This window comes from Perognathus longimembris, chromosome 14 (genome assembly GCF_023159225.1).
Source record: "Perognathus longimembris pacificus isolate PPM17 chromosome 14, ASM2315922v1, whole genome shotgun sequence".
NCBI lineage: Eukaryota > Metazoa > Chordata > Mammalia > Rodentia > Heteromyidae > Perognathus > Perognathus longimembris.
Genome location: NC_063174.1, coordinates 44305537 through 44323368, shown reverse-complemented (window position 1 = coordinate 44323368; position 17832 = coordinate 44305537). Strand labels below are relative to the sequence as shown.

At 41.2% G+C, this 17832-nt stretch overlaps 1 protein-coding gene across 7 annotated transcripts in view; it reads right to left on the bottom strand.

Annotated features, from left to right (window-relative positions):
* The window catches only part of Nrxn3 (neurexin 3), a 1433525-nt gene that overhangs the window by 1367623 nt on the left and 48070 nt on the right, over positions 1 to 17832 (bottom strand). For 4 of the 7 annotated variants that reach the window (XM_048362219.1, XM_048362221.1, XM_048362224.1 and 1 more), the window contains 2 exons: positions 14971 to 15000; positions 11992 to 12003 (listed from right to left, as the gene is read on the bottom strand). In XM_048362219.1, the coding sequence (XP_048218176.1) occupies positions 11992 to 12003; positions 14971 to 15000 (42 nt within the window). The remainder of the gene's footprint in view (positions 1 to 11991; positions 12004 to 14970; positions 15001 to 17832) is intronic. The other 3 variants (XM_048362222.1, XM_048362220.1, XM_048362223.1) reach the window with 1 other exon arrangement.

Sequence of the window (17832 nt, the reverse complement as noted above, 5' to 3'; positions counted from 1 at the left end):
CTTATAGTAATTCATGTGTGTTAATGTTTATGACTACTAAAATAGTTTTCATTGTTTATATATACAATATTGTTTGTGTTACAGCCAAACTCAAACATAAATGTGTACATATTTTGTGAATATATGTATAAATACAGTTATATGTGTGTGTGCATATATACATATATGCCTGTGTACCAATGTATCCAGTTGGAAGTTCTGTAAAGGGCATAGCATTATTCTATTATTGTTTCCATGTTGTTATGAGGCCTATCCAGGTGCCATTGGCTCATAGCTGTAATTCTAGTTACTCAGGGATTTGAGATTTGAGAATAGAGGTTTGAAGTGAGCCCAGGCAGGAAAGTCCATGAGACTCTTATCTCCAATTAATCACAGAAAAAGCTGTAAGTGGAGCTATGGCTCAAGTGGTAGAGCACTCGTCTTGAGCAAAAGGAGCTCAGGGACTGTGCCCAGGCCCAGAGTTCAAGCCCCGGGACTAGCAAGGACTGGCAAAAAAAAAAAAAAAAAAGATAATGAGGCCTGGGTGGTCATATGGCTTGCAAGTGTCAAACACTCATACCAATACTGTACCCTACCATTTTTCTTCCCTAGCACCCTGACATAGCTCTCCACATTTATCTCAGTACACTTTTTAATCCCTAGTTCTGGACTAGAATTATTCACCCACCACAAATAAGTTACCTCACAATACCTATAGCAACTTTGGTCAAAGCATGTGCAAATGCCCATCATTGTTCACTTGAGGGAATGGGAGAGAGCATGCCTGGTTCAACAAACCACATTTCCAGGACAAGATATATAGCCTCAGGGAAATGATCTATTACAGATGGATCAATGGCAGCACTTCAAACTTAACACACGGTAGCACATAAAGAGGTTCTCAAATGCCTGCAATCTCTAGATAAGCCAATGGTTTTTTAAAAAAACAATTATTATAACCAAAAGAAAAAAGTTTTCCCCTATCTGTTCACTACTTGGGGGAAGAAAAGAAAAAAGCTATGTAGAGTCAAATTCATAGTGCTATGGGATGAATGACCTGAAATACACAGGGGAGAAATAATCATAGTGACTCTTAACCTGCTCCAAATTTCAATGCGAGTAAGACTGTGTAAAATCCTCTCACCTTCTGCTGACATCAGCTGTGCTAATGGGTAAGCAAGCCATTATCAGAAGCTCTGTTTACACACTGTTTACACACTAAGGGATAGCCCTTTAAGTACTTAGGTAATACAAAGTAATATAACAAGACTAGTGTCTAAAACTGTTGTTGTTTTAACATCTGTGTAATGCATTTTACCATGAAGCAGTAATTTCCCTATTGAAATTAACTCATCCAAAAAACAACTATCCCCAATCAAACTAGAAATTGTACTTAAAATGACACTTTCCCATTTGTAAGGAAATGGAAGGACTTGGAAAAAAAATCATACTAAGTGAAGTGATCCAGACCCAAAGAAACATGGACTCTATGGTTTCCCTCATAGGGAATAATTAGTACATGTCTAGGATAGTCATAGCAGAAGATCACAATAGCTCAATATCTATGTCAGTATGAACACATAAGATGATGATAAGCGAAATGAACTCCAAGTTATAGAAACAAGTGGTATATCACTGTTGTAGTTATTTTCAACATGCTTTGTGAAACCGTACCCTTTTTTGTCTCTCGAATTCCCTTCCTGTAGTCTTACCCCTGCTATCACTGTAACTGATCTTAGTACCCTGGATACTATATATATATATATATATATATATATGTGTGTATTGGGACTAGGGAAGGGAAAGGGAAAACCAAAATCGAGACAAAGTTCAAAAAGACAAACCACTTCAACAGCAATACTTACAAAACCAACTGGTGTAAACCAACTGTACAACTCATGGGGGGGAGAGGGAAAAGGTGAGGAGAGGCGGGGAAAAAAGAAGAATGGGTAACAAGTTAGATAAGAAGTGTACCTGCCTTCCATATGAAACTATAACCCCTCTGTACTTGACTTTGACAATAAAGGGGGAAAAAGCAATTGTACTTAAAACCATTCTTCAGTTGAATCCAATCCAAAAGCCACTTTCAAACTCTCAAGGCATTCAGGCTTACAATATGCAAGTCAGATGGGACATTAGAATTATGTTGGCCAATTTTTTTAACTGAAGACAAGCTTTAATTTTATCTATTCTTGTCCAAAATGAAAATTACAAAAGAGAATTTCATGTCAAAAATTGGGGTAGCTTTGAAAAATACATTTTCCTTCTTGGAGTTTCAAAACTTACATCACCATGACAAAGGCTCTGAGAAGTCCTACAGTCAAGAAGCCTGTGTAATTTTTGTGAAAACCTGTAGTTCTGAGACTTGAGTTTCTCAGAATTTTTTTTTCTGCTGAAACATTTACATTTCTCAAAATTCTTTCAGAAAATGGCAATCTCCACACGCCATAATGTCAGGTCTTGAGCAGCGACAAAACGCCCTGTAAATTTCACATGCACTTACTTTTTTCCTTTACATTACTTTACAACCAAGTGAAAGAGTTCCAATGCTATGTAAGATCTAAAACAGATCCAGTTAACAAGACAATGACTAATTAGGCTTAGCAAGTTTAGACTTAATAAGCAAATGGTCGAATTTAACTCAGTTCCACAGTCTTCCCACCTATAGTAAGTAATAGGTATGATACTGGACTAAACACTCATACCACCAAATTCATGTTCACAGACACCATTACTGATAGGTGAATGTGTCTTTCAATTTATCTTTAAGCCAGTTGGCCATTCCTAACAATTACAACAAGGGATTACTAAACCCATACCAAGTTCACTTTAAATAGTTCAAGAAAATGGGTCAAGAGGTTTTCCTACAACTGTTTATTGTGTACCACCCATCTTATTTTGTTTCCAGAAACTGATAACACAAACACAACTCAATCACACAATAATATTTTTGAGATTTATTTTCAGATGGTATCAAGCCAAAGTACTGACTCTTATTTCAATAATGGATCTGCAGACGTTTACAAGACACAGTCATTAGCATATCTTTAAGCAAATATTTTGATTGTCAGACAGCTCATTGCAAACAAGGTTCCATTCCAAACTGTATCCCAGCCCATTTGTACAACATTCAAAGAATCTGGGTCTGTACTAAAATATAAAATCATCCCAAGGAAATCAAAGAACAAAGGGAGAGAAAAAAAAACAAAAAACAACAACCCAAAACAGTCTTTGCAGGCTTTCAATTTTAAAAAGGCTCCAGAGATTGAGGGACAAAGGTTTGGAGAACGGGGTACAGGGATTCAGAGAATGGGAGATAGGGGTTTCTTTCAGTTCTGTGGTCTTCACTTCTCTCTCTACATTACCATAACGCTTAGGGAATGTAAAGCTTAGGAAGTAAAGTATTACACACCATCACCCCTGCTAACCGCTGTTACAGAAAATCACACACTCACAAAACGGCATTAATTGTCGGAATTAGCAACCATTTAGAAAGCAGCTGTTCTTTTGCTCTTAAATAGGCTCCAAATTTCAGATATTTTTCCCTATGCTGGTTGCTTAGTCTACTGCTCTTACACACGCGCGCGCGTGCACATGCACACACAATGGATCTTCAATCAAGCAAATTTCTCTAAGATGATCTATATTCAAAACAGCATCCACAAAAATATTGTTTATCAAGCAACATTTTCCCCTCCCAGTACTTGCCATCATCGCTACAACCAGCTGGAAAGCATCCAACCTGCACAGAAACATTTTCCAAAGCTCCAGGTGGAAAGGCTCTGTTTTGTGTGGGTTGGAAAAGGGGGGGGGGGGAAGAGCAGTATCTCTTTAAGAGTCAACAGTAAATTAACTTGCCCATAAGAGTAAAATAATTAGCAGTTAGTAGCTTATTAAAAGGATGGCAAAGGCCAAGCTGCCATCTGGGATCTCCAGTTTCGTGTGATTGTTATTATGTCAAGATGTGCGAGTAGCATTAGCTTTCATGTCCTGTGCCTGCCCTTACTTTACATGTAAATTTAAATGAAAGATGCTGCACTTTTAAAATCAGACGTCCATCAGAAAGTGTTATTAGTCTGCCTTTTATAAAGCATATGCTCCTTTCCACCTCTGCTGTTCTACACACTAGTAAATGTTTTGGTGGGGGGTGGGAGGAAAAAGCAATGATATCAATTAGATATTCTTTTTTGTGCAGAGGGAAACCTGAGCTTCATAAAAGAAAACAGAAAATAACACTAGGGCAAAGCTATCTCACAAGAGGGCCATGTGTTTGCCTCTGTTTGCATACAGCAATCCACAACACCTCTGTCTTTTGTGAGGTTAAGCCTACTTAATGAAAGCTAAAAAGTGAGCTACAACCTGCTTGTTGATTGTTAGATGAATACATGCGGTTGGGAAGGAGAGGCAAGAATGAATTATATATATATATATATATAGAGAGAGAGAGAGAGAGAGAGAGAGAGAGAGAGAGAGAGCAGGAAGTAGCATAATAGAAACTCATGGGGTGATGGATAAAATCTATAGCCCAGGTCAGATGGTATTTACATGGGCAGAAATAGATTTTTTAAACTTTGGCCTAAATATATGTGAGCATTCATTCTATACACTTTACATGGCATATACTATCCGCCACTGAAAATAAGGAACCAGCAAATGGAAATTTCTCTACATGCTCACTCACTCTTTTTTTCTGATTCTGAGACTTTAAAGGATGGGTGATTTGACTAACTGAATAATGACTTAACAGTTTTTCTTAAAAATAAAAATACAAGCTAACTAATATTAAGAAGTATAGATGAAAATGGGATGTCTTTAAGCACTTTTAATTTAGTCTAGTTGAGGCTGACTATGATGGCCCAAGCAAGCCTATCATCTCAGTTACACTGGAGGCACATAGATAGAGGATCACCTTGGGCAAAAGTGCAAGACCCTATCTGAAAAACAAGTAAAACAAAAAGGGACTAGAGGCAGGGCTCAAGTGGTAAAGAGCTTGCCTAGCAAGTGTGAGTACCCAAGTATTGTCAATTCTTTTAAGAGACAGTGGAGAGCTGTTTTGAAGCCCTCGATGTCTTTACAAAGAGTCAGAGGGGTAGAGTTATGTTTTCCTCCCAGCCTTGTGAATTTAGCACCTATTTGTGGAATGCTGAATAAACACTGGTTTTTCTAACATGAAAGCAGAAATTCTACTAGATTCAGATACCTATTACCCTGCAATGGATCATTTCAGTGCAGATGCACTGAAATGCAAATGAAAGCTCCATAGGAGAACATATTATACCAGCACAAACCTACTAACAGGTATTTAGAAAAATTATAAGCAAACCTAGATATGTCTACTCTGAGCTGCACACTTGAGAAATAGACCATGGAAGACACAGCCTACTCATATAAGAAATATGTACGAGGCTTGCTCTCATATTATTTTTTCCATCAGGCAAGTCTTCTAAATTCTGTATAAGTTAGATGTATTGTAAAGATAATGGAATGTGATTTAAAACATTCCTTATCTGTTGTTACCATCAAAATCAGGGCTAAGTGTGTATACATATAGTTAAAATTGTTATGCTCTTGAAAACTGATTTGACATGATAAGCTAAGGTCTATACAAATAAATCAGCTCATATCTTAGAGGTAAAATCAGATGATTGATAAATAGAAGAGGAAATACTAATATTGCTTAGAAAGCTATGTAATAGATTCTTTTGTGTATTACAAATGGGAATTTAATTGAAACTTCCCATTGATAATGTGCATAGTTTACCAATAAAGCCACTATTCACATTACAGTTTGAAATACTCTAAAAAAAAACTGTGCAAAGCCAATGTCTTCAGTGGCAAATAAAAATTTCTAAACTAGGAAAAAATAAAATGCCGCTTTTCGTATTTTAAAGCATGCTTTTAAAGACATCACTGCCCAAAACACGAGCTGCTAAAAATCAAGCAATTTACTTTTCATATTTAAAATAAATCCATTTTTCCCCAGAGATTTTCAAAACATTAGAAAAGAAAGAAGGAAAAAGAAACATAGAAAACAGTCTTCTTTTAAAAACAAAGTAATTTTATTCACTGTCAAGAGGACAAATCAGCGATGGACGAGAAACAGATGAGACAAGAGATGGAAATGTAATGTTGCCCCTGTTTTATTATAATTAGATATTTATAGAGCACAGATGAGTTTATTTTCATAATTAGTAGCTGGCATGGCATTCCCTAATTTGCATAAACAGTTGGCTATCAAGGCAATAACTTATTTGCAGGGCTCTTGAGTCCTAGCAGGGACAAGAGGGGGCTCAACTCTCCAAATAAGCTTTCTTAATGCTATTACCAGCAAAATACAATCTACATGAAATCATGTTCAACTTCATGTAGCTTGATTATCTCCTTCCAGTTTGGCCAGTGTTGATTAGTTCAGTATTAGAAGGCCGATGATCAAATCCACATAGGAAAAACACACATAAATAAATCAAAAGGGGTGTCTACATTCTAAACAGCTAGAATAAATCTTCAGGTTGACTATTTCTGGGACACTGATCAAGAGACATTGTACTCACAAGGTGACATGTTGAGTTGAAACCCTTTTGTACACATAAGAAGAAGAAGAATAAATAAAAAGGCTTCTAGAGAGCAAAAGAGAGAAGAATTTGGTGCCTCCTGGCCACTTACTATTTATAAGCTATGTCAGTTCTTGGTGATTCGTGAAGACGTTAATTCCCTCATTCTCCATTTCCAGCCTTCTTCATATACTCCCACACATGCTCACCCACTCAGCACAGTCGACTTCCCCTAGCACACCTATCAGTGTCTCTGGCAGTAGCCCCACAAGTAGGAAAGATTCTGGTACTACAACCAAAAGGAAGTGAAGCAGGCTTTAGAGACTATTATTTCCCATCATGCTTATCCAATATCTTCTTTTACTTTACCTTCTTTCTCAAACCAAAGGTCAAAAGCCTGTGGCTCTCCAGGTACTAGCAGTTCATGCCATAATTCTATCAACTAGCTACAAAGATCCAGATAGTGGTGGTTCAAAGTCAGCCCCAGCCAGAAAAAGATTCCTAGACTCCTCCAAACAAAAAGCCAGGAAACAGGTATGGCTCAGGTGGTAGAGTAACAGTAAGGCCCTGAGTTCAATCCCTAGTACTGAACCTCTCAGAAAAGCAAAATAATAATCCTGTGTCTCCTGGATTTATTCATTTTATATGTACTACAAGCACCCGTGTGTGTGCAGTGTGCATTTGTACATCCACAGAGGACTATGCCATGAGTTGGCATTTTTGTAAGATAAAGCTTATCTTGAGCTCCAGGTGATCCTGACATGGTAGAAATCAGCTGGAACAGCTGCTGCCATTGACAGAATGTGTGCCTTCCAGTTTGCCACAGTTCTACCCCCTCTCTCTCTTGATTGCCTCACAGTGGGATCTTCCTTACTGTGAGATCTGCTCCTCTGTGCTCTCTCAGATCCCTATAGGCATTTAAGTCTGCTACTTGGCTTCAAGTTCAGTTTCAAGGGAGAGTATTTGATCATCTGACCCAGAATTGGTAATCCCCAAATGGACAAGAAAGCGGGGAAGGAAGCCAAACACACTCTCAACACTTACAAAGAGGCTTGTACTAAAACCCTTGCATGCAGAGAGCCAAGACAAGGCCTAGGTGAAGAGAAAGCCAGTGCTAGAATCCATGACCCTTGGGGATACTTTGCTCTGGGTTTGGGTAATAGAAATAGTGATTTAAGGGATTTAGGTTTGATGAATAGAGTGCCCTTATTAACAGCATCACTGCTAAAAGATGAAATTGTATCCATTCATTTCCCATATTTCTCAACTAATTGTTTATTTCAGTTAAAAGCTCCTTATTTCTAAAAACATTCATCAAATACAACTGTGGCTAGGCACCAGCGGTTCACGCCTATAATCCTAGCTACTCAGGAGTCTGAGATATGAGGATCTCAGTTCCAAGCCAGCCCAGGTAGGAAAAAGTCCATGAAACTCTTATCTCCTACTAACCATTAGAAAACCAGAAGTTGTGCCCTGGCTTGGAGTGGTAGATAGCTAGCTAGCTTTGGATACAAAAACTCAGTGACAGCACCCAGGCCTTGAACAAAACCCAACAGTGGATCAAGTACTGAGCTCATAGCTGATCGTGAAGTCTAAGATATAACCTTTATCCTTTTTGAGATGAGGAAGATAATGTGTAAAACACATGAACCAATCTGGAATAAGGCAGTTTACTGTAGATACTTTACAACAGAAAGCCATAAGGCTTGGGTGTTGTTAACACCCAAGGAGGATAACAGGGAGAAGAGTATCTGAGGAACTCTGGAAAAAGAGTAGAACTTCTGAAGACCAGAAGCAGGAAAATAGAGCATGGATCCACCCCGAGGGGACAGCTCTCAAGGGGAGTATTGAAAGGCTGGCAGAGGTGACAGTGAGCACCAGCTTGGGGGCATGATAGTCCAGAGAAGGCACCTTGACGATTATACAATAAGAATCCACTGAGAGCTTCCAAGCAGATGAGCTACATGATCCGATTTAATTTTAATTTTGCTTTATTTTCACTTTTAGGCAGATGACTGACAGCAGGATAAGAAGGATTAGAGATTTTTTTGAGTCCCTTGCAAACCAGCACACTGGGCTGGAACACATGTGGACATTAACAAGTGATGATGTTCAACTCCAACATACCTACAGTCCAATAGAGAGAAGAGTCTTAATGCCCAAATAACTTGAATGTAAGTTGTTAGAACAATATGCAGGTCGAGAGCTCAACTCCACATAGAGCACTGAAGGACAGCATCAAGTAGGAAATGAATTGTAGGAAGAAGATGTCAGACTCCCCTCTTCACCCTTGTGCGTATCCTGCCCCGTCCCGCCGGGCGGAAAAGCTGGAGTGTGGCCCAATGTGCAAACCTTGGGGGTGCATAGTCGCGAGACGCCCCTCCTCCCCTCGGTCCCTCAAAGAACGACACAGGACTCCAGTGCGGACATCTCGGGGTGAGCTTCTGGAACTCCCACCAGATTTACTCAGGGGAGGAGTTTATATAACAGTAATGGCGGCAGGAAGGGGAGGGACTAACTGCATACCAGCGATAGGCTGACAAGCTGCCCATCATAGTGATGTCACAGAACCTCCTCTATGGGCGGAGGTCACGGCCACAGAACCGCCCTCTTAGGCTCTGCTCCGCACCATTATGATATCACACGTGGCGGAGGCGGAAGGCGGGGCTGGTTTGCTATCTCTTCGGGTAGAACCAGGAAGGGGTTAGGAGGGGCTAACAGCCCAGCAGCCCCAGGGTGGGAGAAGAGGCAGGCCTCTCGGGACTACCCCCTTAAAGGTATAGCCAGAGCCCAACAGAAGAGACTGGTTGATAGGAGAGATACAGAATGAGCACTGAGGAGACAGGGAAAGTCTGGCAAGGTTATTGGGTTGTTTGGCATGAGCAGCCATTGCTGCATCTAAGTTGAACAGGCGAAATAGTGAAAGGGAAACTGAGCCACACTGAGGATGGTTTTGAAAGTGAGGTATCTGTACACTGCATGCCTTGCAGTGTACAGAAAAGAGTTACACAGTTCTCAATTCATGGCCAGATTGTCAGGGAAATAGAGTAGAATAGGACAACAAGGTAATAAGTGCTAGCCAGGATCTAGACCAGGCTGTTACCAGTAGAAATGGAACAGACATTCCAGCAGAGAATGACAGCAAGACCTTTCAACTGACTGCTGTGGAGAAAGGAAGTCCATGATGAAAGAAGAGGGAGAAGAAGACTGGGGTCTCAAGAGTAGGTTGGGGAGGGGGTTGGGAATATGGCCTAGTGGCAAGAGTGCTTGCCTCCTATACATGAAGCCCTAGGTTTAATTCCCCAGCACCAAATATGTAGAAAATGGTCCGAAGTGGTGCTGTGGCTCAAGTGGCAGAGTACTAGCCTTGAGCAAAAAGAAGCCAGGGACAGTGCTCAGGCCCTGAGTCCAAGGCCCAGGACTGGCAATAACAACAACAACAAAAAAGAGTAGGTGGTAAGGAGGATGGGGGTCCATTATCAAAAACCAGGAAATCCAAGAAGGAAACTCATTTGGGGAAAAATGGCATGAAGGTTGACTCTGGACATGCTGAGGTGATAGTAGGAGGTAACATTTTTATGGACATGTGTTACAGCAAATGCAAGGTGAGAGTCTGGAACATAAGACAGATCAGTGCCTGAGACATACCTGGGCTGAGCCCAGAAATCATCCTTGGATTCGAGGGGAAATAAAGAGTAGTAATCAGAAAGTCAGATCTCACGTAGTAGACAGCTGACTGAGGTTATTTAACCCTGTGAGCCTTGTCAGCCTTGTCCACCACCTACCTCATCAAGTTGTGGGCATTAACTGTGGAGCGCACCAAGTGCCTTGCACAGTGAGGACATACAAGGAGCATGCCCCACAGGTTAGCAGTGGCTAGCCCTGTGGGAGCAAAGACCAGGAGAAAGAAAGGTAACATGTAGAATCTAAAAGCATCTATTTTAAGGGATGCCATAGGTGATCAAGGAAAGAGTAAGGAGAGGACAACAAGGGGCAGAAATTAGCTCTAATGTGTTGTAGAGAGGCACGTGCCAGGGGCTCATGCTTTAAAATGTCTGACAACCTCCATGGAACAGCATCAGTAAATATGGGAGTAGAGAGAAAGGCACCCCTATAATCATTCTTCTTCTCTTTCGTTTTTGCCACCTGCTTCCTGTCGAAAGGTACCATCTCAGAAATGGAGGAAGGATTCCCCATGACAGATGCCACTCCGGATTAGCATAAAAGGAGCAAGCAATCAACAACCAACCCCAACATGGAAAGAGCTGAACTGCTTCCAAGTCAGCCACACATAATCATTTAAACATCCAGAAAAAAAAATACACATGAAACTCAAATAGCCAAAGATGGCCAGTTCACAGGCTGCTAATAATGTGACTGCTCCTTCTTTCCTCCACTTCCTCTCACCAGAATTTACACACTCTGCTTTTTCCAATTTTTGAGGGAAGCAGCATTGCAGACTTTACCGAAACAAGGCCTAGGGAGGAGGAGAGAGGACTGGATATAGATTCATATTTGTAATTTATCAATTAACCTCTCCCTTTACTCCCACATGACTAATCCAATTTGAGCTAAGCCAGGTTCTTGAGCCTGGAGTTCTCTGACAGCTTTGATTAGGAATGGATGAGTGAGCTGTGTTACTCGAAGGTGTGAAGCACCGTCAGGCATGTCGAAGCACTGAAGCAAGCCCACCCGCCCAGCATGTCTCCCTCTCCCTCTCCCTGCCCACCTGGCAAAAATGCTGACTTTGTACATTAAAATCTTACATTACCTCTTTCTCTTCTTCCTCCTTCCACGATAATGTATTTTCATTCTTGTATTCTTCCATACCCCCCCACTTCCCATCCTTCTCAGCCCATTAGCCCCAGCCAAAAAATTCCAACTGCACACCAACATACAATAAATATAACACAAGGTGGGGGGTGGGAGGAGAACAATATTCACATTAAATGAAATCCCATGCAATTCATCGATCCCCTTTTTCATCCTCCATCTTTCCTTAACCAATGCTATCTCCAAATCCTCTTATCCTCAAGGAGTAGCCACAATGGTACATACTTTCACATCCCCCCCCTGTTCCATCAATAGACCTACTGAAAGGAGATCCCAGAACACAAGCAATAAAACAGATCTACTCCAAACTGTATCTCCACTTCTCCAACACCCCCATTCCTGCTCCAGAAGCAGTCCAACACCATGTAAAAGGCTCATCCTGGACTTAGAGAAAGGCAAACTAACACAGAACCATCCCCAAAGCACCGAACACAAAGTGCACTGAAGGGAAATAATACTAATCACTTCTTTGTCTCCTTTTCCTTTTAGTTGTTGTTTCCAGCATTAAAATTCTAATCTGGACTACATCAGAATCAACAATCCACCCCTCCCCCTTGTAAATATGAATGATTTGGAAAGCAGATTGACAGTTAGAACAATAAAGAGAAAAAAATAAAGCGATCTCTACCTTTACTTCTACCTACAGAAAGCAAGTGGAAGGTCCAGTTAAGGAGAGGGAAACGTGTCCACCGTGGAGGCGGTGAGAGAGCAAGAGAAAGGAGAATGAACATCAGCACACCGTAGACACACAGAGACATTAACACAGAACACACATCTCATGACAGTGGGCAAAGGCATTAGCACAAAGCAAACCCATACTGGGAGGCTTAAGCAGTAAACACACGGGTTAACCAGGCTGCTTCTGCTGGCTTCCTGTTTAAGCCTGGTCCCATTGGGTCTTTCCCAGTCTCATCCCAAGAAACATGACAGACTCAACATGCAGAGGGAATGCACAGCCACATGGGTGTGAAATTGCACACATTTAACATCTTTATTATTTTAAGAAAATGGTTAAGGAAAGTTTCAGAGAAGCTGAGCTTTCCTGTATTTTCCCAGCATCAGTGCACCATGAGAACCAAGAGGGTAACATACATGAATTCATGGATACAAACAAGACATACATAAAATATTTCCACATATAGTTCTTCAGATTCAAAAACAAACTCTGGAGAGTCCATGAGAACCAGGAGGAAGCCCCTTTTCTCTTTTGTGTAGGAATAAAGACAAGTCAGAGATGATGAGTGGGAAAAGAACTGGTCTTTCAGGTAATTTAGTCATCAGAGAGAAAGAATGGCCAAGAATGGGGGGGGATGGAAAAGAATGAGAGGAAAAGGAATTCAGTCAAAGGGTCCTCTTAAAATGCACTGAGCCACAAGTATCAGCTTAGAATCTTAGTGGCTCCATTCCCCAGAATTCTACCCATGTTCTAGAAACCCTTAAAAAGGGGGATGATAAACATCCACATGTGTCGTGACCCCTCTTCTTTTCTTTCTCTTTACCTTCCTAAAGTACCTGACTTACTCCTCTGGAACATGGTTTTGTCATTTGAGTATAAAGTAAGGTGTACAATACAGATGCTCTGCAGGCTTTTTACACCAAAGTTGAGATTTCAGCATTCCTGTTATGGAAGTGTATTTCAAACAAGCCATAGCAATTCTGTCCCATCTGCCATGAGCTATATTCTACCCTCAGTGCCCTGAGCACTCTGCAAACACTGAGATAACCCCTGAAGGGCAGTTGGGAGTTTAAGACTAGAGAGGAGAGGAGGATTTCCTACCAGGACTCTGAGGGGCCAGCAAGTTCTAGCAATTCATAGAACTCAGCTCCTTTCTCTTCCTAGAGAAGTACTTAACTCTCAAACAGCATGGACGCTAGACCCACATCAAGCACATCTATTCATATCTACTTCAGAGTGCTTGCTGCTGGGACTTGCTTCCCTCACCTCTAAGAACGAACAGCTTCATAACAGCATCTTCCAGAACCTCACCCAACACGGGTGAAGTCTGACCTTCTCCCTTCAGATCCATCTGCTCTCTACCAAACCTTCTCTTCATTGATATTTCTGGAGTCTACATCATGGAGATTGGATCATGCTGGAGAAAACACTTATACTGGGGAAAGCAGGCTTTCTCTTTACCCTACTATATCAAGTGCTGTCTACTGCCATCTCCATAGTTCTCCCATCACTATGAACAATCTTCTCAGCCCTAGATAGGTCCTTAATTTGATCCTATTCCTTTCAGCCAAAACCATCTAATGGACCAATGTAAAGGAAAAAGAGAGGGAAATTGACCTGACATACCAGCCATACCCTACACCAAAGACCAAGAAAAACAGGAAAATTGGGGAGGATCATCTTTCCTCTCTCCACCCCCTCCCCCTACCCCCAGTACTAGTGCTTGAGCTCTGGGCCTGGGCGCTCTCCCTGAATGGCTTTTGCTCAAGGCAAGTGCTCTACCATTTGAGCCACAGCACCACTTCTGGTTTTTTTGAGTAGTTTATTGGAGATAAGAGTCTCATGGACTTTCCTGCCCAGGCTGGTTTCAAACCATGATCCTCAAGTCTCAGCCTGATTACAGGATTACAGGGGTGAGCCACCAGCACCCCGCCCCCCGGCTCTTTTCTTTAGTCCTTCAAAAAAAAAAAAAGGCACTAAGTCCCATATGTATTTTCAAAAGAAATAGACAAGAAAACAAAGAAAAGTCCTCTGGAGACAGGACAAGACAGGTAGTTGAGCCTTGTAATCATCCCAAGGCTTGGGAAAAAAACACAATAGTAGCAATTGAACAGCAAAGGAAAAGACAGTTTTGAGTAGGTTCAGTTCTCAAATCCTTATCTGGGCTGATAATGTGGAAAATTTTTATGTAGGAGAAAAGGCTTCATTCACAGCCCACCCCATGCTTAGCTGAGCTGAATTTCCTACACAGTTCCTTCCCTGCATATTTGAATATTTTAGGTTGCAGATGCTGAATTTACAGATCTTTATATGCAGTTTTCTTCAGGGTGTATAATGAGTTAGAATCCTTCCATGAAGACATTAGCATGTTCTGTCCGTGATTTTTTGCTTTTATATAAAACTGAAAACAGTTAAACCCCCAAGGGCTTCCTTTGACCGGAGAGGGCAGAATGCCATTAAGATGGGCAGTGGAATGGAGGGGAAGACATAAAGCAAACCTTTCCCCAGAGTAAAATTCAGGGAGAAGTACAGCTCCTCGTCCCCAAGCTGGGACCCAGCCTAGGGCCTGAGGAGGAACAGGAGGAAGTTAACCGCCTGGTTGCTCTGAAATTAGCTTCATTCACCCCCATTATCGATGTGTCATGCCTTGTTTCATGCTTCCCTCTTGGAGGCAGCCCAGCAGGGCCAGCACCCAGATGACAAATGGTGACAGAGAATGTAGAAGCCAGGGTAAGATGGGGGTTGGAGACCAAGATGCATCCGAAAACGTGCCCCCCCCCCCACCAGCAGGCAACCCTGCTGCCAGCTTGGTCTACAGCAGGAGGGACAGGCAGCAAATAGCCTGCCCAGTGAGAAGGCTCAGAGTGACCAGCCAGAGGCAAGAAGGCAAGCAGTTCAGGCAGCTACAGGAGTACAGCACAGCGCACCTACCTTGTTCGCTCATCATGAGATGGGAGAGGCCTGAAGGAGGAGAGGGGAGAGAGGGAGGAGAAGGGGAAAGGGAAAAGAAAAGAAAGAGAAGAAAAGTTAAAATCCAAAATGCAATGCAAACTTCTCAACATTTTTGAATGGAAGGAGGTGTGACAGGTGTACACACACACACACACACACACACACACACACACACACACACACACAGAGGCATGCAACAAACTCCAAACCCCCAATCTCCCTGCTGTCATGCAGACGGCTGGCTTTCCATTATGAAAGTCAGTCCTTTGTTTGTTGAATGGCTTTGGGCCCAATATAGAGAATTCTCTCTGCTTTTTCAATTATTGTTCTATGCTATTGGTAGATTTGTGATAAATCTCCTAAGATCTTATCCCTAGAAAGGAGACTCAACATGCTTTTTAAAAAATATTTCTTTCTTTCTTATTAATTGTTACAGTAATACATGCTCACTGTAGGAACCTGAAAAAAATCAGAATAAAAAGAAAAGAAATCAATTGTAAACCTATTATCCAGAGATTATCAACTTGCTTTGTTTTCTAATGATTGTTAGAACACTTTTTAAATGAAAAGATCTTGAACCTACCAGATAAGTTCTTGCTCAAATGACCTAAAACTATGTCTCCTATCCTTGCCTTCGACCACTGATAACTTCACCCTTTCCTTCGTGCTTCTGTTGTCCTGAAAGAACCTCCAGGGATCCAAAGCAAGTCTCAGCCCCAGACTGCCTAAATTAAAGAGGCCCCACAAAGTCCCACAATAAACAAACAATAGAACCTCTGGCAATGTCTTTATGGGAGGCAAACAAGGGCTCTGTACTTCAGTAAAGCACACACTCAGATGAATCAATTAAAATAAAAGACTTCTAACCAATAACCAACTACAACCAGTTGCTTGTTTTTATACTTTTTCTATGCTTACTGGAGATATTTTCACAAAAATCCAGATCACACCAGGGAACCTTTACTCAGAGCAAGAATCAAGGATAGAAGGGATTAATAAAGGAAGAGGGAAAAAATAACCCTCTAAAGTATGGAAATCTCTAAATGTTTTTGGAGATTACCAGAGATTTAGAAAAGTAATCAGAGGCAAAATATAGGTCAAGCAACTGACTTTTAAAGGATCAGTGATGTATTAAATACATAGATACATGTACCATAAATGTCATGGAGTCTATTTTTTAAACAAATTTCATTGAACTATAATCATCGTTTAAAAGCTCTAGGACTAGGATTAACACTCATAAAAGGAATGGAATCATGCCAAAGCAAGATATTCTCATCATTTATGTTGTTCAGAAATTTATTTTTTGTCCTTTTCTGAAAGGAAGAATGCTAGAAAGGAGTAAAGGCCTTAAATTTGCATGAGAGAAACCTTTGCAGAAATAGTTATTATAGGTAATGTTTGATATTTCTGGGCCAAGTCAAAGCCTTCAACATCCCAGTCAAGAGCACAAAGAAGAAGGGTTGTAGCGGGCAGGTACAGTTTGTGGAAAAGAGAATCAGAACTGAATGGGCTAGAGATCAGAATTTAGTAGACAGCCACTCAGAAGAGCATTGTCAGCTTTAGGAGATGTGAATATATGAGTAAATATTTTGGGTGGTATGCTAGTGTACACAAATGTATTAACTGAAAGACCAGAGTTTTAGGGAAAAACAGAGTAATTTCTTAGAAAGGCTAAATCAAAGTTCAACAAAATAAATACCAGGAAATGGGTACTTTAAAGGGGTGGGGTCAAGGGAAGAGGATAGATCAATGAAGAGAAGAAGGGGGATCAATGAAGAGAAGAAGGAGAATGCAGTCAAGAATCCACTTCAGGGGCAGGGAATATGGCTTAGTGGTAGGGTGCTTGCCCAGCATGCATGAAGCCCTGGGTTCAATTCTTCAGTACCACATAAACAGAAAAGGCCAGAAGTGATGCTATGACTCAAGTAGTAGTATGCTAGCATTGAGCAAAAGAAGCTCAGGGACAGTGCCCAGGACTTGAGTTTAAGCCCCAGGACTGGCAAAAAATAAAAGAAAAGAAAAGAGGGCTGAGAATATGGCCTAATGGCAAGAGTGCTTGACTCGTATATATGAAGCCCTGGGTTCAATCCCCCAGCACCACATATATAGAAAATGGCCAGAAGTGGTGCTGTGGCTCAAGTGGTAAAGTGCTAGCCTTGAGCAAAAAGAAGAAAGAAGCTAGGGACAGTGCTCAGGCCCTGAGTCTAAGGCCCAGGATTGGCAATAGATAGATAGATAGATAGATAGATAGATAGATAGATAGATAGATAGATAGATAGATAGATAGATAGATAAAAGAGTAGAATGTATATCCTAAGAAAATTAAGAAAAGTGAGGGAAAGGGTGGGTAGGGGAAGAATAGGTGAGAATGTTGAAAGGGAGATATACTGTATTCATATACTGCTTTGTTGAAAGGCAACTCCTTTGTACAACTACTTAAAAGATGAAAGAAAAATATAAAGGAGAACAATAAATATGAATGACCAACCATTATAGTGGCTCATACCTGTAAATCCTACCTACTCATGTAGCTAAGACTGTCCCCCAGGCAAAAAGTTCACACAACATCTTCTAAACTTAGAGCTGGGTATAGTGTTGGACACCTGTCATCCCAGCTATGTGGGAAGCTGAGATCAAGAAAATTGAGGCTCCAGGTCAGGCTGGGCAAAAGAAGTTCACAAGATGTCATTTCAGCAGAAAAAGCCAGGCACAGTGGTGTCATCTCTCCTGCAGTTCAGGTGCAGACTCAGACAGAAAGCAAGAATCTAGCTTAAAAGTAACCAGTGGGCAGGAAGCATATAGAGCTCATCAGTAGAGCATCTGCTTAGCAAACAAGAG